Below are 20797 nucleotides of genomic sequence, written 5' to 3'. Positions count from 1 at the left end.
GGGTAAACAGTTTGGCGCCCACCGTGGGGCCGAGGATAATAGTGGTCACTTATTTCCGAAAACAACCTTCAATTCAGGTTCGGCTATGAATAGCCACCGACCAAATGGCTTCACCGACCGATTACGAAGTTGGCCTTCAAGATGAAACCAACAACTTGGCACTACCCGAGATTCGAGCCAGAATACCACTAGATGTTAATTCACAAATTGCTTTGGAAGCAAACCAGCGTTCCGAACCGGAAAGAAGTATTCAGGGCGGTGCTCAATCCGTAGCCCAAGACACCCAAAACCCGGAGGAGATCGGGGCCAGCTTACGCATGATCTTCGAGATGTTACAAGCCCAACAATTAGCAATAGCTCAGCTACAGAGCCAAACTCGGGCACAAAGCAGGCCGGTTTCCAACCCACTTCGAGAGGTCACCCCCAGAACAGAGCCTGCCATAGTAAAATCTAACGAGCAGGAATCGGGGACTAATCCTGGAATTACTAAACTGCTCGAGGAACTCACAAAAAGTCGAAGCCAACGACAAGAGGGTGGAGATGTATAATGCCAGGGTCGATCAAATCCCGGGAGCTCCGCCAATGATAAAAGGGCTTGATTCAAAAAAATTCATACAAAAGCCTTTTCCATCGAGTGCGGCACCAAAGCCAATCCCCAAAAAGGTCTGTATGCCCGAAATTTCCAAATACAACGGTACGACCGATCCTAACGAATATGTCACCTCTTACACGTGTGCCATAAAAGGCAACGATTTGGAAGATGACGAGATTAAATCCGTGCTATTGAAAAAGTTCGGGGAGACCCTCTCGAAAGGAGCTACGATTTGGTACCATAATCTACCACTAAATTCCATCGATTCTTTTTCCATGTTGGCAGATTCGTTCGTAAAAGCACATGCTAGTGCCATAAAGGTCGCAACGAGAAAATCAGACCTCTTCAAAGTAAAGCAAAAGCAGGGAGAAATGCTGAGGGAATTCGTATCCCGATTTCAAATGGAACGCATGGAATTACCCCCGGTCACCGACGACTGGGCCGTACAATCTTTCACCCAAGGATTGAACGAGCTAAGTTCGACAGCATCACACCGGCTGAAGCAAAATTTGATCGAGTACCCGGCGGTAACTTGGGCAGATGTACATAACCGATATCAATTGAAAATTAGGGTCGAGGACGATCAGTCGGGGACCCCGTACGGACCTGTTCATCAGAACAGGACAGTTATTAATCAAAAGCAGATCGACATAGAACAAAGGTCAAACAGAGACCGATATCGACCATACATCACTGATCGAGTAAACAATGGTTCAACACGCAACGCAGTTCGGAACAGTCAAAGAATTGATCGGGGACAAAATTCTCGGGGGCTTATGAGTAAGAGCGGCTTCGACAAATATGCCGAGCCTATAGAAGCACCTCGACTATCAGAGTATAACTTCAGCGTTGGCGTATCCGCTCTCGTATCGGCCATCGGACGCATCGAAGACACTAAATGGCCCCGACCAATGCAAACCAATCCTGCTCGGAGAAATCCCAATCAAACGTGTGAATACCATGGAACCCATGGCCACAGAATGGAAGATTGCAAGCAACTAAGAGAGGAAATAACTCGCCTATTTAACAAAGGGCACCTTCGGGAGTTTCTGAGTGATAGAGCAAAGAGCCATTTTAGAAGTAGGGATGTCAGCAAGCAGAACGAGCAAGAAGAACCACAGCACGTTATCCACATGATCATCGGCGGCACTGATACCCCCCGGGGACCGATGCTTAAGCGCACTAAAACATCGATGGTAAGGGAAAAGCGATCTCGGACTCAAGAGTACACACCCATGGGGACTTTGTCCTTTGGTGATAAAGATGCAGAAGGGGTCATCCAACCTCACAACGACGCCCTGGTAATATCCGTACTCATAAATAAAACTAAGATTAAGCGTGTGTTGATCGATCCAGGTAGCTCGGCCAATATCATCCGATTAAAGGTAGTAGAGCATCTCGGCCTGCAGGATCGAATCGTGCCTGCAACTATGGTCCTAAACGGGTTCAATATGGCATGCGAAACCACCAAAGGGGAGATAGCCTTGCCAATAAACATGGCCGGAACTGTCCAGGAAATAAAGTTTCACGTGATCGAAGGCGATATGAGGTATAACGCCCTTTTCGGAAGGCCATGGATCCACAACATGAGAGTCGTGCCTTCGACCCTGCACCAGGTCCTCAAATTTCCGGCATCGGGAGATGTCAAAATGGTATACGGAGAGCAGCCAGCCGCAAAAGAAATGTTCGCCGTCGATGAAGCCAAACCAATATCCTCACTTTTGCCGATAAAGGGACCGGGCCCGGAAGGAGAACGGGACACCAAATAGCAATCACAAACAGTGACTCCAACCCAGCCTGACAGCCAGAAAGTCAAAGAGAATGAAGACCAAAGGGTCCCTCGATCTTTCGTAACACCCGATGACTCTGATGCCATAAAATCAACGATCGAGGAGCTAGAACAAGTCGTATTAATCGAGCGCCGGCCTGAGCAAAAGGTATACTTGGGAACGGGGCTGAGCCCTGAACTCAGGAAGAAACTCGTTCAATTTCTTATCAATAACATCGATTGTTTCGCCCGGTCCCATTTAGATATAACAGGGATCCCGCCGGACATAACGACGCATCAGCTACATCGACCAGGAATCCGTTCGAGGGCTCGAACCGGGATCGAGCTCGAGTCAAGATCACAAGTTCGAGCCGAAATCAAGCTCGAACCAAATCGAGGGTTCTAAGCAAGATCGGGCTCACAGACAAAAGCCGTTGTAATCCCACTAAAGGGAATCTTGACAGAAATTATGAAAAAACTGATTTATCATGGGTTTCCCACTGAATGTTTATTTTATTATGCTTGGAGCCAAAACCCCTTCACTATAAAAGGATTTGTTTATCATTTTTGTAAGGCATCCATTGGAAGACTTACACTATCACAAATTGTATTATCCCACCTACAAGCAAGAGTGATCTTTCTAGTTTCTTAGATTGATTCTATTTTTGTTAAATCCTAAATTTCACTGTTCATAATTGATTGGCATAGATTACGTTTTTCTCCAACCTATATTCATACTTTTATTTATCCTAGCATTCTGTATTAAGTTATACCACGTATCTTCGGAACTACGCATAAATTCAACTCTATCCCTTTTTTCGGGTAAACAAATATATAAAAGACAAACGAGGCCACAAAACTAAGTTCACGAGCATTCTCGCGAAATTCCTATTTTGCTTTTAACTGTAGTCTGTACATCCATCTATTTTAAGTTCATGAATTACATTTATGTTTTGTAAAGTTATGATAATTGAGACGGAAACGAGTGATTACCTCCTCAAGGAAAAGAAAATGAAGAGAATAGCAAGATGTCAATATGTCCTCGTCGCATACGGAAGACAAATGTAAAAGAACTACGACCACCAAAATATCTGAATCAATAGAGAATACATAACAATGGATTATGATAAAGTTTTATCTACTCAAAAACCAATTCGTTACCAAAATAAGAACATATACCAAAACATCTGAATCAATAGAGAATACATAACAATAGAGGATGATAAAATTTTATCATCTCAAAAACCAATTCGTTACCAAAATAAGAACCCCACCACAGGGTATCTTCTATACAAAACATGCCTCACCAATTTTCCGTTTGAACGTGCCTATACTATAAAAGTTCAGGTGTAAGATTCCCATTATTTTAATTATATACTACCAATATCTACTACTTTATAATACTGTTAGATGCAAAAAATTTCCATTTAGATCCGTAATACTTAATAGTCAACCATATCAAGCTGCAACAAATTTATTACTTACCAAACCTATCACAGTTAAGGTGAAGGTGCTTAGATGATGAGATCTCAGGTCCAACCTTCCATTGTAGTGTACTATTGTGTTTTGCTAGATGGTGTTTAAGTTTGCATTAGCTACTAGCTAGTGTCGGGGAAATATTTTTGAATACGTCCAACCTTTTGACAGAAAAAAGCTAAAATCAATTTTATATATATCATGATAGAAATGACAATTATGTGCTAGAACAAACTTTGAGATTAGGTTACAACTTCACTCTACATCACTAAGGTTAGATGTAAGGTTCAAATCTTACTGTGTGTGTATCATTCTTCTTCCCCTCTACTCCAGCCCATCTTTTCCAGTATCCCCGAAAAAGTTTACATGAAGTAAAAGAGAAAAAAAGATCCAAAACAAACTCTCTTTCAGTGGCCCAACCGCGGCCCAAGCAATATGGCTTTATCCCAAATCCATATTTGCGTGGTTCCTTCTAAAATGGTCCATGAAAAGAGGACTTGAGATAAAAGCTTTACAAATAGTCACACACTCACTAGTCACATTACCCGCTTCTGCCTACGCTTTTTCTACTGTGAAAAATGGCGGGCGAAGAAAGTTCACCAGAATCCGCGACCGGTAACAAAAAGATGGACGAATTGGAAGGGCAATGGAGGCTATACGAGGCGTACAATGAGCTACACGGTTTAGCTCAGGAATTCGACACTCCATTTGATGCACCAGCAGTGCTGGTAGTGGGCCACCAGACGGACGGGAAAAGCGCACTGGTGGAGGCACTAATGGGCTTCCAATTCAACCACGTCGGTGGTGGAACCAAGACTCGTCGGCCCATTACTCTTCACATGAAATACAACCCTGAGTGTGACTCTCCCCTTTGCCATCTCTTGTCTGATTCTGACCCCTCTGTTTCTCATGAAAAATCTCTGCAAGAAATTCAGGTATTAAAATTGTTTATGTTGTTACCAATGCGTGTTGTATTTTGGCAGTCGTTGAGTAACTTCATATGCTGGTTAATACTCGCTAGTCGCTCCATCTCGTTTATGTCGCATTGGTGCATTTTGAAACTATTTAATCTTATCATTCCCATTTTTAGTTCAATGGCATGACTATTTTGGACTAGTTGATACTCCCACCGTTTTCCTTCCAATTTATGTGGCGTTGGCACGGAATTTAATCTAAAAAGATGGTCACAATTGGTGCATTTTCCTTTCAGTTTATGTGACATTGGCACGGAGTTTAAGAAAGAAATAAAAACTTTGAAACTTATGGTCTTAAACGTGCCATTAACTTTTGTGTCACTATAATAGCTTCGCATTAAGGGTAACATATGAAGTTTAAAGTCAAGATTTTCCAAATATAGAATTGTGTCATTCGTTTTGGAAAGGACTAATATGAAATAATGTCACAAAAACTGAAACGGAGTATAAAAGTTGAAGAAAAGTATGAAAGGACATGCTATTTAGTTAAGAGTTTAACTTATACAGACCGATGGTGTACACAAATTTTGCATTGTCAGCCAAAAGATAATGTATATGTAACCCTCCATAAAAGAGAGATTTATAATATTGAGAATAAGGCAAGTTACCTGCTATAATAGGTAAACTTGACCTAATAATGTAATTCTTTTTTATACTGTCGGTGTATATATATAGGTTGAACTTTGTAGTTAATGATAGTAAGGGAAATTTTGGTACTTTGCATATTATTTAGTTTATGTGTAAGACTGTAAGGTTTTTTCTTTAAACTTTGTGACTAGTCAGACACTGGGACAGAGGGAGTAAACTTTTACTGAATATATTGTCTTTTGTAGGCATATATTGAGGCTGAAAACATGAGGTTGGAGAAGGAAACATGCCAGTTTTCTGCAAAAGAGATAATCATTAGAATCGAATACAAATATTGCCCCAACCTTACTATCATTGACACTCCAGGACTTGTTGCTCCAGCACCTAGTCGGAAAAATCGGGCTTTACAGGTCAACTCTTGTGCCATCTTTTTAAAAATTGCGAAATATGGAAACACATAATTATTTGAATCTTGAGACCGTATAAAATATAGGCTCAAGCTCGTGCAGTGGAGTCATTGGTGCGAGCGAAAATGCAGCACAGGGAATTCATTATATTGTGCCTGGAAGATTGTAATGATTGGAGCAATGCAACTACGAGGAGGGTCGTAATGCAGGTATTGCCTGTTTAATCCTAGTTTGTTACTTATAATTTTTGCTCCTGATAACTTGTAGCTTAAAGTTTGCACTATGTTTTGACTATATTATGAGATGTTCTGAAAATATTGAAGGTAATAACCCTTTATATATGCCAAACTGGTTGAAACAACTAAGATAGATGCTTTTCCATGTCACCTTGTAAACAAAGCATGTTCAGATGTTTGTGTGCTCTTGAGTCTTGTGTAGAAGCAGGGGCGGAGCTAGTAAGGGGAAGGGGGTTCAATTGCATCCCCTTTGTTAAAAAATTGTACTGTGTAAACATGGTAAAAATATATTGCTTGGTTAAATGTAAACTGTTGAATCCCCTTGACATAGGGGAAAAATCTAGTGTTATGGTAAAGGGTATTCAACAATTGCTTTGTATCAGAAGCTTAAATCCAATTTTGACATTCTAGTATTTTCTTGAGTCCTCTTTTAAAAATTCCTCGCTTTGCCACTAGTACATAGGCTTTACTTTTTCGGTATGTTGAACCTTATACAGATTGATCCTGAGCTTTCAAGGACTGTGGTTGTTGCAACGAAGCTTGATACGAAAATACCTCAGTTCGCACGAGCTTCTGATGTTGAAGTTTTCCTTTCACCACCAGCAAGTACACTTGATGGATTTATGTTGGGTGATTCTCCCTTTTTTACATCTGTTCCTTCTGGGAGAGTTGGTTTTGGACCTGAATCAGTTTTCAGATCCAATGATGAGTTCAAACAGGTTCAATTTCTAACCTCTCAAGCCCCATGTGCCATATGCCTTTTTTCTTTTTTCTACGAGAAGATCACCATAGTGGGGAAAAAGTTAGTTGAAATTTATACTACTGCTTCTTTCAGTGAAATACAAACAAGAAATACAAACAAACTGCATTTCAGTCTCGCTTCATTTTGGCGTTTCATAGAGTTAGTGAGTGTGACCGGGCTTTCCTCCAGTTAACAACTACTTGTCATGTGGTTGGGAATGCTAAGAGTAAAAAATCGATGAATAAGTATTTAGTAGAGATCTTGTGCTATTTCACCTTATGCCATTTGATAATTGATATTTTTTTTGTCTCTTTACAAAAGCAATGACCGGGAAAATTGACTTTCAGTTCCTTCATTGTATCAATAACATCGTCTATAGCAGAATATAGAACATATTGCACATCTGTGAATTAATGAGCTTGCCGTTGGTCAATTAACTAATCCAATAAAGAGCGCAAAAGCTCTTAATATGCAATTCCAACTATTTCTTCTAGAATACAGCAAGCATTTATGTTAAACCTGTGATGTGGCTTGTGTTACTTTGAAGAGATTCTCTAGGTATATTATCTACATTCATGTTGGTGTGATTTCCGTTCTGTGGTGCAATAACTTGAAAATCAGTAGAAAGAATGCATGTGGGATATTACATTCTGGAAAAACCCGTTAGTTCTGTATAACATAGTACTGATATCACAAATGCATGTTAGTGGGAAAAGGTCTTCTGCAATTTTTTGGTTTTATTTTTTGATAAAGTAGTTTTAGTAATGCGGTAGATCTCCTGTGTATGGTTCTCTACAAATGACACTCGATCTTCTATACAGGCAGAAATTTCATTGGTGCACTAAACGAAACTAAGAATAAAAGGCTTTTCCAAGTGTACAAAATCATTTTTGTCCCCGTAAAAGCTCTTTTATTTCTCTCTTTCCACAAAACCCACATGATGGCTAGTGGGGCAACATCCCAGGCCCTACGTCTTCTCTTCCTTCTTCTAGAGTTCCAGCAAATTCAGGGTTGTTGTATCACTTCAAGTGTATTACCTTATTGTAGGAGCTACTTAGATCCTGTATGAGCCTGAATCAATGAAAACATGACTTCATGAGCTAAAGGTGTACCATTATCATTAAATGAAAAGGAAAAATATGATAAGAATCTGTTTGACAGGTTTACCGTTATGATTCCATGTTGAAGGTAGATGAATAGAGCTAGGTTGCAATATCCTGTGGAATACATATTTACTGCTGCGATTGACAGGCTATTTCATCACGGGAGGTGGAAGATTTAGTAGCATTGGAGGAGAAGTTGGGCAGAGCACTTTCAAAGCACGAAAGAAGCAGAATAGGTGTTAGCAGCCTTAGGCTATTCTTGGAGGAGTTGCTCCTGAAAAGGTACAGTCTTTTTTCTTTTTGTTTTTTTTCTCCTTTTTTATATGCCTCAAGTCTTTCATTTATTTTTTCATTAGATTCTGAAACTTAACCTTCGAATGTATTGTTACGCAGGTACATGGACAGTGTGCCATCAATTATTCCCCTCCTCGAGAAAGAGTACCGGAGCAGCACTAGAAAGCTGAGTGAATTAGATCAACAACTCAGGTATGCAGCTACTCTTTTAGGCTGGATAATGAAGAAGGGATAATTTGACGTGGCAGTGATGAGTATTTCATTTTACGTCATAGAGGGATATATAATCATTGGTCCTGGCAAGAACATTTTATCCATCTCTGTAATCTTTATATACTTTTCCAATTTGATATCTATTTGTCTGTTCCAGCTCTTTGAATGAGGCAAAACTGAAGGAGAAAGGAAGAACTTTCCATGATCTATTTTTGACCAAGGTGTAAAGTTTTCCCCACACCACATATGCCTGAAATTCTATCTTCATTGCATAATATCTTTTTCTTTTTATGGATTGAGGGGAAAGATCGTCCTTCAACTGGTCCCCATGTAGTTTCTACACTAGTCGTGTTTCTTTTGCTTGCTTAATGGTTCTTACTGGTTCACATTTATCTTACCGTTAGCTCATTCTGAAAGTTAACTACGTCGTTTTGTTAGCTAGCCACCTGACTGAATTTTTGTTATTTCTCAGCTGTCACTGTTGTTGAAAGGAACAGTTATTGCACCACCAGACAAATTCGGTAAATAATGAAAGCTTGATATTTCTGATGTACAAAGACGCTGTATCTTTTGAAAGTTTTACCTGATGGTGCATTCAGTTTTAGCAAATGAAAATTTCTTTCTTGACATAAACCAAGAGTGACCATATGTTCTCTTCCATTTTTCTGCTCTCCAATGATCATTTATCTTTCTCTGGAGGTGATTCTTTTATCTGGAATTCATCGGAAGTTCAAATCATATTCTGCAAAGTAGTTTGCCTGCAGTTTTGCATCTTGGATTGCCATTTTCAAAAGATAGAAGATTTTAAATGTGTTGATTTTCAGCAACGAAGAAGGTTGGAAATGCATTAAACTGACTATATGGATTATTCAATTTCGAATGCCACCTTCTTCGTTTCTGTCCCCCTTATTCAGTTTAAGACCTAGTTTTTAGTTTTCAATATCCATAAACTTGACACTATTAGCTAAGTTCCATTTAGTTTTGATTTGATCGCTTTTCTAGCTTCTATGTTGTTGCCTCAAATTTCACTTTGTAGTTGGGTTTGAAAATGTTATTGTCTTGTCACTTTTGTTTCTACAACCGACTAATTCTTACCCAGAGAACAGGAAAATTACGTGTAATAACTATACCAGCTCGAAGACCAACTACTTCTACACCAAAATAAAACTATCACATCACAAAGTAACCATAAAATCTTAAAAGTCTTGTCGATCATGATCAAGGTCTAAAAAGAACATGTACGAGCAAATAAAACACACGATAGTTTACTATGAGGAGGCCAACTTAGTATAAGGAGTTAAAAAGTTCCCTGGATAGGGCTATAATTTAATTCACGTTGAATTGTGTGACCATCTTATCTAAAGGTTAAGTTGTTAGAGAGGGGGATTCATTTATTTCTTTGTGTTAGACACGTGCGGGTCTAATTCTTTTCACGAGTTAAGTACTTAGAAGTTTGTTTCAATAACGGGTGACAGCGTGACTTACCTTTGCTCGCTTTGAGATCATGTAAAAAGAATGGATCTTGGACTTAACCCTAGAAGTTAGCTCATGAGATGAGAATTATCCATGACCATATAAAGAGACATACAGTCCATACCCTCAACCAATGTGGAACTCACATGGTATTAGAGCCAGATTCATCCTTGATATCGAGTTACTCAAAGTTGGAACCCATGTTATTTTGTCCACTCTTCAGGTGTCCAATCCTGAGTGTGCACAGAGGGGTGAAGGTGGGGTGGGGGGTGCGGGAAGGGAGGGTGTTAGAGTTCTGAAGGTATGAGCCGTAGTATCTTTATATGGTCTTGGACAATCATTTCTTGATGAGCTAACTTTGAGGTTGAGTAAGCCCAAGATCCATTTTCTTTACAATTTTGTTGCAATAAGAATTTTGAAAATGACATTAAAAATAAAAATAAATAAAAAACATGCATAAAATAAGCAAGACCGGCCGGCTGCCATTGCACCATAGCCGATGGCTTAGACACTAGGATCAAGGCTCATGAGGGTGAGTACCGAGCAGAGAGTGCAGGGGCAGCAGCAGCAGCAGCAGCATGAAACAAAAACTGTAACTAAGAAGTCAAAGACCGAAAATCTGAAAGACTAAAGAAACAAAGTTAAAGAGGCAGAGTGAAATTACTGTATATAAAGGAAATGGAAACTTTCATCTAGGAAACCAAAGAAAGAAGTGGAGCAGGAAATAACAAAACCCTACTGGGCTGCTTGCCCCCTTAGTTATTCTATGCATATGCATGTGTGTCTGTAAACTCTGTATAGATGTATTATTCTATCTTATAATATTTTATTTGGGGTTTTCAGTATTGTAAGTAATTTAACAAGATGGAAAGTGAACCGTAACAACAGAGTGAAACTGACTGAATTAACCCAACTAAAAAAAGTGATTTTTGTGATTAAGTCAAAATGAAAAATTCTACTATTTTTGGAGGCAGAAGCCTACTTAGTATATGTTTCGGTTTCAGCAAACTCAACTCTGTGTTTGGGTGCAGGGGAAACCCTACAAGATGAGAGGGTCAATGGAGGGGCATTTATTGGATCTGATGGTCTTCAGTTCCCACACAAACTGATACCTGTAAGTGCTGCTCTATTTGTAAATTTTTATTTGTTTTTGATCCTGTGGTTAGGTGAAAAAAGAAAAGAGAACTTGGGATATGGATACTTGGACACTCAATGCACATGTGACAGCTGATTGAGGCACAACATATATTGTTATGCCGGTGATTCTTATATCCTAGAGGGGAGGTTGAGTCATTTAATTGGTTTCCGCAGTTGATTCTGATGGAAAGCATATTGCATACATTAAACCACATCATTTGTTCTGTAGGTGTTGTTTAAAACATTGAAACACTGGTTTAGCTGTTTCCTAGTTATATTAGATGCTGGATCCTAAGTTGTTCACACAAGTTTTCAACTTTTCTATTTTCATCTTCTAAGAGTATTTGTTTAAATTGAAAGCTGAAAGAGGATAGTTATTCACTTTCAACGTGTCTTTGATTTTCTGCTTACTAGCTATGTTATCGACTAAGACAAGTCTGGCTAGACTTCTTGTGAAACGCTTTATCGGGAGTTTCATCGAAATTGTTATCCGTTGCAGAATGCAGGCATGCGTCTTTATGGAGGTGCCCAATATCATCGTGCAATGGCTGAGTTTCGTTTTGTTGTTGGAGGAATTAAATGCCCTCCAATTACACGGGAAGAAATAGTGAATGCATGTGGAGTTGAAGACATTCATGATGGAACTAACTATTCTAGGTGCGTATACACTTGAAGACATGATTTACATTCTTGTCTAGGTTCGCCTTTTATTTTCTGATTCCTGTTCACTAATTTCTTGTTTCACCTTGTCTTGAAACATTGAGCATTTAGAACAGCCTGTGTAATTGCTGTTGCCAAGGCTCGTGATACATTTGAGCCTTTCCTTCATCAGGTAACTTAGTGTTGCGTTCGTTTTATTTTCTCAATCTGTTGTAATTACTTATTGTCATCTGTTATGCAGTTAAATCATGTGTAATTGATTTATGCTAGGTGGTGAAATTAACTCGACTCTCAGCTAAGTTTGATGTGGGGGTAGGGCAAATATGCCTAAGTTGCTTACATGATTCAAAGAATGAGGTAACACATTTTAATCAGATATGATAAGTGCAGTGTCATATACAACAACAACAACAACAACAACAACCCAGTATAATCCCACTAGTGGGGTCTGGGGAGGGTAGTGTGTACGCAGACCTTACCCCTACCATGAGGTAGAGAGGCTGTTTCCAATAGACCCTCGACATCCTTCCCTCCAAGAACTCCCCACCTTGCTCTTGGGGTGACTCGAACTCACAACCTCTTGGTTGGAAGTGGAGGTTGCTTACCATCAGAGCAACCCCTCTTGTCTAAGGAGTAATGAGTTACCAAAAAAATAAAAATAAATAAGACGTTGGAGTAATGACTAATAATAGGTGAATAACTTGCACCAACTGAACAACTCTATCGACTACTGAGCTTTATTTGTACATTGGCACATTAAATTGAAGATGTTTATGCGTAGGCTATGTGTTGGGTTTTAAAAGACCCTTATCCGTCCACTTTTGAAATTTCTCTATTCTTATGCTACTCATACCTATGGTAGGTACAATAATTTCAATCTAACCCTCTCCTACCCATCATGTTATCCAGAACATGTGGGTAGAATTGGCAAGAATATTTGTAGTACAATGAAAAATGTCAGTGGGTCGAAAGTTATATCTAATGAAGTAAAATACCATATATACCTTGCAGGTAAGGTAGGCTACTTAGGTTGCGTAAATAAATCTTCACAGTACTCACTCATATTTGCACTGGCTACTTAAATAGCAATCATCACCATCCTCCTAACCCACCTCATTTTCAAAACACCCTCTCCATATGGGTAGAGTCCGTGTGGATATAGATCCCTAAATTAACTATAGCAGTCAGTTTCTCAAATAGTGCATGTACCCGAAAAAAGTTGGGACATGTAATGTAATATGAGCTGAAACTGAACTTAAGTTAGGGAGAGAAAGAGAACATGTGGCAAATTTTAATTGTCAGTCTTTTTGTGTCATAGCTTGTAAATAACATGTAATTCCCCACTATGAAAAATCCATTTTTAGTTGGAGATATTAGGAGTTGTGCTTCAGTTCTGATATGTTGCAAAATATTTTTTGATGACGTTAGCTCTAGAAAATTCTTCTGTAATTAAACTACTCTTCATTAGGCATGTTACAGATCTAAAATCTTCTAAGTAATTTTTCTTGCTTTTTATTGTCATTTCATTCTTCTTAACTCTACAGTATTTATGTAAGTTAACCAAGTTTGCCACCCTTTACATACAGTTGGGTTGCAGACTATTACACATTCTGAAACGGTTACTTCCAATTGCTGTTTATCTTCTTCAGGTACAAATCATTTTTGTATTGCTTGTTACCTGTTCTGTCCTTGCAATATTTGAAGATTCATGCAAGTAATGTCATCATGTTCCTCCGAAAACTAATGCTCTGATGTTTGACTTGTTTCCGCAGAAAGAAGGGGAATACCTGAGTGGCCATGATGTATTTCTGAGGCGTGTAGCAGATGCTTTCAACAATTTTGCAGAATCTACCGAAATATCATGTCGTGAAAAGTAAACGCTTTTCTGCATCTATACTCTCATGTTCAAATTAGCTTTTGCCAATTATTGTTGTGCAGAATAGCTTGTAGTGTTCATAAGGTTCCTTTGCTCCAACTATCTGGAAACCCAAATGATCCTACCCTTTTTTACTCTTTTAATTTTAGTTTCTATAAGTTGTTGGATGGTTATCATCGACTGTGTCCAAGATATCTGACTTCAACAATTGGCGACAAGTTGCGTGATTTTTTCTTCATCTCCCCCCCCCCCCCCCCCCGGGTGGCGGAGGCAAGATCGTCACTAATGGGGTTCAAAATAAAAATAAATACACAAAGAAGCTAATGGGGTTTATTATCTAATATATGTACGTAAAAATAAAATTTGATCTTATATGCACAGTATAATTTTTCGACGAAGGGGGCCCCCCTTCTGCCCCTTAGCTCCACACATGCTCCCCCAGTTCTCTTTCTAACAGTTTTATTTTGTAACTATATGTTCCATAAACACAAGGCAATGTTAAATTTTGTATGTTTGAATAAAAGATTTTTCTTCGTAAGCTTCTTATCTCTGTTTTCTCTTTTGCTAATACCAGCATCTAAATTTCAGTCATTGTCATACTAAACTTTTGTGCTTCCAGATAACCCAGTGAGCTCAGAAGTTTATTAGAATGGCTTCACAACCATTCAAGATCTCTATCCTTTCAATTTTATATTAACCTAAGCGGGGCTGGTGCCCATTCTGCTTTCTTGGTTTTGTATCTACTAACCTTGTTGCAGCATGAAGTCTGAAACTTCATTTTCTCTTGCTCACAAAGGATACTTCTTGTGTGCGTTTTTGATATGCTAACCAAATGCTTTCAATTCAGCATTTGATTAATGTATAGTATTTTGTTATCTATACGTGTTCCAGGTGCATGGAGGATTTAGTGAGCACCACTCGCTACGTGACATGGTCCCTCCACAATAAGGTCTGCTTACTGCATAAAAATTAAAATTTACTAATCGTTGATCCATGAATTATACTCCATCTTTTACAGATCTTTGGGTTTGACAGTTGTTTGAATTGATGGGTTTAGTGAATGTATGAGGTAAACATAAAGTGGCGTCTTATCTAAGTTTTTCCTGTCTATTGATTTCTTTTTCCCCTCTGCCTGATCTTACTGAGTCCCTAGTGACTGCCATGCATCATTTGCTTTGGTAACAGCTTGTTCACTGTTTTCCTCCTATAAATCTTTGCTGGTCTAATATATCTGCATTTGTACTGTTTATCGTTTCAGAATCGGGCCGGATTACGTCAATTTCTAGATTCATTTGGTGGATCCGAACACTCTGCCATTATTGGTAATTCCACATCTACTGGTCTTTCTCAAGATTTGTCAACTGCATCTGTAGCCAGTGATAACAAGCAGGATGTTAAGGCCAGGACAGATGTAAAGCTTAGTCATTTGGCTTCAGGGAACGATTCAAATACGAGTACTCAGACAACAGAAACAAGACTAGCTGACCTTTTAGACAGCACGCTTTGGAACAGGAGGCTTGCTCCTTCTTCTGAAAGAATTGTTTATGCCTTGGTTCAACAAATATTTCATGGCATAAGAGAATATTTCTTGGCATCAACAGAACTAAAGGTACGTTTTTCTCAGCTGAACTAAATATTTCATGGCATAAGCTAAGGTGCTCAGACACGGAAGTTTAAGTGCCGCACCCGTACTAGGATCCGTATCTCCGAATCTTAGAATTTACAATTCAAAGGATCCGACCTCTAGATCCGCACCCGTGTCGGACACCCGCACCCGTGTTCGAGCAACTTAGGGCATAAGACAAATTTAATAGGGTGAGATCTGAATAATTTGGATAAGTTGTACACATTTTCAAATTTAGAAACACTATATCTTAATAATTATTCAGACATCTTAATCTTGAAACAAGAAAATGGAGCGTAGGCCTTAATCCAGATAATTGTTCATAATATCTTTCCATTAAATTTCTAGTCATATCACCATCTTGCGAACCAGACACCAACTTGGACCCCATCCTTAGAGGTCACGTCATCTTTTAAATAATGGAGCTATTCAATAATGTTTTTCATTTGCTTATTCGAAATCAATTCATGTTAAGTTGGTTGCTTCTGATTTCTCTTTTTGTTCGTATTCTAAGAAATTGTTGTTATCTGCAGTTCAACTGTTTTCTACTCATGCCTGTTGTTGACAAGCTGCCTGCAATGCTTCGTGAGGACTTAGAATCTGCTTTTGAAGATGATTTAGATAATGTTTTTGACATCACTAACCTACGGCATTCAGTAGGGCAGCAGAAACGGCAAACTGAAATTGAGCTGAAAAGGGTACCTTTTCACTCCTTCCATTCTCCTTCTGTAATCGTCAATCTTGAAGTTATTTCTCCTTTTTGTTTTTTTGAACCTTGTCAAAATTTGCAGGTACAAAAGCTTAAAGAGAAATTCCGCTACATTCACGAGCAACTTAATTCTCAGCAGGCCATGTTTGGACAGTAGCTATCATCAGTTTGTTGATGCTCCTACCTGAAGAATATTAAATGCAAGAGTAATATTCTGTAATTATGCCTTGTCTACGCATGCTTCCCTTTATTATATTGAAAGAAGAATGCCAAACATGAAACCTGTACATGAATTATTTGAAACTTTTGTTGTGATTCGCTCCCTTGTATTCACATCTGACAGAACTAAGCCAGGTAATTGCTTGAATTATGCTCTTCAGTTGTTAAATTAACCAGAACATTTGTTTTGTTTTGTACTAAGGTTGTTGGTGAGTTGTCTAGCTAACTGTGCTAAAGCAAATTATGCCATTCGCTAGTAGTGCAGTGCCGTACATATTTGTTCAGACCCAAACTACGCATTCACTAAGTTCAGTGAGTTGGTTGGTGACCTTTGTAGTTCAGATGTAATAATTTCCGAGACAATGAGCTCATGTATGAAGTTGGTCCTTCTGTCATGTTGTTACATACAGTATTTTTCACTTACCATTGTCGTTACTTTTATTTTAAAGGCATAATACATCAATACCCTTTGAATTTGGCTGTGTTTTTTCCGTGCATACTGTCACTAATTGTCTTAGTTACTCCTGTATGAACTTGGTAATTTGATAACTTGATGTTACATGAAATGTAGCTACAACCTCTTTTAATATACATTGCATATTTTACCCAATTATGCTCCTTTTTATTTCTTCTTTAAATGTAATGATTATTTATTCTTTTATCGGGCAAAAACTTGGTTGGATCGGAATTCCATTATTATTAGCCACACAAAAAATCATCCTGTGGCGAATATAGAGTTGACAATATGGGTCAGGCAAAGAGGAATTACGATATTTTTATTTACTTAACAAGGAAAAACTTCTTGTAGGTGTAAGGGAAATCTACGTACTAGTATTTATTATCATCCATCGAGTCGTAACCAAGAGTCTTTTCTGGACTAGCAAATTGAAATGGATTCAGATAAGGATTCGACGGTTCTTACTTTATCGTTGGTTAATTCAGTCATCAATTGGTCGTTAGTTAGTATGGGAACTACTCCCACAATGATTGATTATGTTAAATGAATGGGATCTGATCACCTATGAAAAGGAAAAAAAACACCATATAAATATAACTATATCACGAAAAATATGCACCAGTTTTGTAAGACCATATCCTAAGAATCAAGTGATACTTTTCTCGTAAAAAAGGAAATTAACCTAAGGACTGATTTATAGATGTAGATTCCTAATATTGCTCCCATTGGAGATCCATGACACGTGGACGGCATAAAAGCTGGCTAAGGGTGATATAGTGTGATGATGACCCACATTATCAAGTTTCTATTTTATGGACCAAAAGGGGAAAAAAGCAATCCCCATTTGCGTGTAATAAAAATTGAGTAAGTATTTGCACCTCTTAATATTTAATGAGACGTTAAAGAGTTTTCAAATATAAGTCTATATGTCATGTCAAAATTATTGAGTTTAGATGAATCCTCATTGCTGATATGTTGCACCCGTTCCTAAATTAGTGAGCAAAATATTATTGCAAGAAGGCAAACGTGGTTCTCTAATTACTCTTAAACTAATTAGGAGTAAAAATATTATCGCAAGATAACATACTCATTAAAATTAATTTAGAAAAAGCTTTTGATCGATTGGAATGATCATTTATCCATTATTCCCTTAAAATTCTGAATTTTCCTATCAAAATTATTAATCTAATTATGCCTTGCATCACATCCTCCTCTGTTGCTATTGTGATTAATGGCACCAACTATTTTTTTTCTTCTTTCTAGGGGAATTTCATATATCTTCGTGTCATTGATAAGGAGATTTATTATTACCTTATATTTTTATTATTTGTGTTGAAATACTCTCTATGAAAATTTCTCAGGCTGTGCATGCTGAGGTTCGGAATGCTATAAAAATTTCTAAGTCGAGGCCTACAATTTCTCATCTTATATTTGCTGATTATTTAATTTTTTTAAGCTAAAGTAGACATTGTCAATACTAGTACCATTATGAAAAAAATTCATATGTGAAATCTATGTTTGGCGAAAATTTAATCATGGTAAATCAAGAATACATTTTTTCAAAAACGTGTGTTCTTCACTCCAAGAGGATGTTCCATTCTTAATATGAAAGTTTCTAAAGGCGTGAAAAAACACCTTAGTTTTCCTACCATAAATCTTCACCCTAAGAGCAGCGACTACCAATATCTCCTTGACCACATGAACTCTAGACTTAAAGATTAAAAAATAATTTATTGAACATTGTTGGATGTGCCACATTTATTAATTTTGTGATTGCCACTATTCCAAATTATGAGTGTGTTTGGTACAAACGAAAATATTTTCCATATCACTTATTTTTTCTTGTTTGGTTGGTGAGTGAAAAACTTTTTTTGCAAAATATTTTTTAGTGCTTGGTTAGAGAGTAGAATTTTTTTGTTAGAAAAATATTTTTTATGCTACTCTCCTCACCCCCCCTTCCCCCAAAACCCCATGTATCATGTGCTTTCCCCCATCCCCAACCAAAATACCCAACGTTTTCGGGACTTTATTTTCTTCAAGAATTTAATTATTCTTTTCAAAATTCATACAAACCCAAAGGAATTAATGTGTTACTTTACTTTTTTCACGCAAAAATGACGTTGAAATTTGTGGTCCATAACTGAAAAGAAAATGCTCTTTTTGGTTAAAAAATGTACTCTTTCTACAACATGAAAAGAAAGTACTCATGCTGTTGAAATGAAAGAAAATACTTTTTTACATCATATAAGAGAAAACACTCATGAGAAGGTTTGGGGGTGGGATGGATGCAGTGGGTTGGTGGAGATGGGGAATAGGGTGGAGAAGGTTGAAAAAGAATATGGAAAATATTTTTCCTTCATTTGATAGGGAAAACGGAGGAAAATGAGTTTATGAGAAAAATATTTTCCAAAATATTTAAGCCAACCAAACATGAGAAAATTGAAAAATCTTTGTACCAAACACACCCTTACATTTAAAAGAGTGTTTGCAAGGCCGACTATTTGTGTAAAGCTAGAACTGCTTGGAATATAATTAGTACTGGAGAATGTATCAACCTTTGATCTGATAACTGAATCTCTAGAACTATCATTCTTTAAAACCTTATCAAGGTCCTTTGAACACCTAGGTGTCACGATCAAAATCCTAACCTGTCGTGATGACGTCTATCTCAGTACTAAACAAGCCGACAACATCAATAACCCACGATTTCCTTTAAATAAAAAAAAGCGTAACGTTTAATACAATACCAAAAATCTAGCAATTTCCGATACAACACTCCCAAAACCTGGTATCACTGAGTACATGAGCATCTAATATGAGTACAAGTCTGAAAAATACGATCTATAATAGTCTGAGACCAAATACAGTAAACAAGGAGATAGAGAAGGAGAGATAAGGTCTGCGCAACACGGCAGCTACCTCAAAATCTGCTGAAAATCAACTGCGCGAAATGATCAACACCCGCTCTGTTCAGGAACACCTGGATCTGCACATGAAGTGCATGGTGTAGTATGAGTATAACCAACTCAGCAAGTAACAATAATAACTAAGGAACTGAAGATAATGACGAGCTACACAGTCATAGTTCACTTTCAGTAGTTCCAGCAAAGAATAGACATGCTTTCAAATCCGGTAGTTTAAGCCAAATCAATTTTATACAGTTCAATTTCAAGTAATACGGATATAAATTCTTTCAGAGATTTCACAACAATGACAAATAGTAACCAAGTGCAACAACAAATGCAAAGCAAGTATAGCCTCTCAGGCAACAGTCATTCAACTTATCACAACAACTCAACCACTTGGCTCTCAGCCCTCAGCACTCACACTCCATGGGTACCCGTGCTCATTGGGGGTGTGTACAGACTCCGGAGGGGCTCCTACAGCCCAAGCGCCATAATCTGCACGGCCAACTCACGTGCTGTACGAACAACTCACGTGCTATAATATCCTGCACGGACAACTCACATGCCATAATATCCTTACCTCACTGACAGACCCTCGGCCTTACTCAGTCCTCAACCTCTCAAGTCTCTCGGGCTCTCAGGAATCACAAAGATCAACCCAAACAAATAAAACATAGTATATCAACAAATATCCAGAAAGACTGAGGTATAATACTCAAGAAAAATTACGACTGAGTACAAGACAACAATTAGCAAATAATTCAACAAGTACGCGACCTCTACGGGTCTCAACAGTATTATAACATAACATAAGCATGATTTCTAACATGATTTATAGTCAAATTTCTTCAACGCATAGAGATCATATAGCTAACAATAAATTATTCAACTTTATAGTTTTTCGGAACGGACCAAGTCACAATCCCCTCGGTGCACGCCCACACGCCCATCACCTAGCATGTGCGCCACCTCCAAAATAATCACATGATACCAAATTCGGGGTTTCATACCCTCAGGACCAGATTTATAATTGTTACTTACCTCAACTCGTGTACTTGTTTAATTCGCTATGCCCTTGCCACGAGAATTGGTCTCCGAAAGTCTCGTATCTAGCCACAATTAATTTGATTCAGTCAATACAAATTATTGTAATTAATTCCATAAGAAAATACTAATTTTTTCAATAAAATCCGAAATTAACTCAAAAATCGCCCATAGGGACCACGTATCGGAACCCGACAAAAGTTACAGAATATGAACGTCCATCCAACCACGAGTCCAACCATATAAATTTCACTAAAATCAGACATCAACTCGACCCTCAAATCTTCAATTAAAATCTA

At 38.1% G+C, this 20797-nt stretch overlaps 1 protein-coding gene across 4 annotated transcripts; it reads left to right on the top strand.

Moving 5' to 3' along the window:
* The first annotated feature begins 4063 nt into the window (after nt 1–4063).
* LOC107786051 (dynamin-like protein ARC5) lies at nt 4064–16380 on the top strand. 4 transcript variants are annotated; one of them, XR_012701183.1, is made up of 19 exons: nt 4064–4771; nt 5644–5808; nt 5892–6014; nt 6539–6760; nt 8035–8168; nt 8280–8372; nt 8551–8614; nt 8866–8914; nt 10898–10980; nt 11503–11660; nt 11775–11835; nt 13250–13312; nt 13436–13536; nt 14431–14488; nt 14798–14861; nt 14976–15148; nt 15697–15861; nt 15955–16198; nt 16253–16340. XR_012701183.1 is itself a non-coding variant. In XM_016607486.2 (18 exons), exons 1-18 carry the CDS (start codon nt 4415–4417, stop codon nt 16027–16029), a joined length of 2208 nt encoding a protein of 735 aa, XP_016462972.1. In that variant the 5' UTR covers nt 4064–4414; the 3' UTR covers nt 16030–16380. The 4 variants fall into 4 exon arrangements, 2 of the variants coding, with proteins under 2 accessions (XP_016462972.1, XP_016462971.1); XR_012701182.1 differs by having other exon boundaries at nt 14798–15148; XM_016607486.2 differs by having other exon boundaries at nt 15955–16380.
* The last annotated feature ends 4417 nt before the right edge of the window (nt 16381–20797 follow it).

This window comes from Nicotiana tabacum, chromosome 2 (assembly GCF_000715075.1).
Source record: "Nicotiana tabacum cultivar K326 chromosome 2, ASM71507v2, whole genome shotgun sequence".
NCBI classification, from domain to species: Eukaryota; Viridiplantae; Streptophyta; class Magnoliopsida; order Solanales; family Solanaceae; genus Nicotiana; species Nicotiana tabacum.
Note: the sequence above shows the minus strand (reverse complement) of the source record. Positions and strands in the feature narration are given on the sequence as shown.

Bases quoted from the DNA above. Each gene is read 5' to 3' on its own strand.
- LOC107786051 (XM_016607485.2), top strand. From the start codon at position 4,415: ATGGCGGGCGAAGAAAGTTCACCAGAATCCGCGACCGGTAACAAAAAG. The intron at 13,313-13,435 runs GTACAAATCATT...TTGTTTCCGCAG, and splicing joins TTGCTGTTTATCTTCTTCAG to AAAGAAGGGGAATACCTGAG. The intron at 15,149-15,696 runs GTACGTTTTTCT...TGTTATCTGCAG, and splicing joins TGGCATCAACAGAACTAAAG to TTCAACTGTTTTCTACTCAT.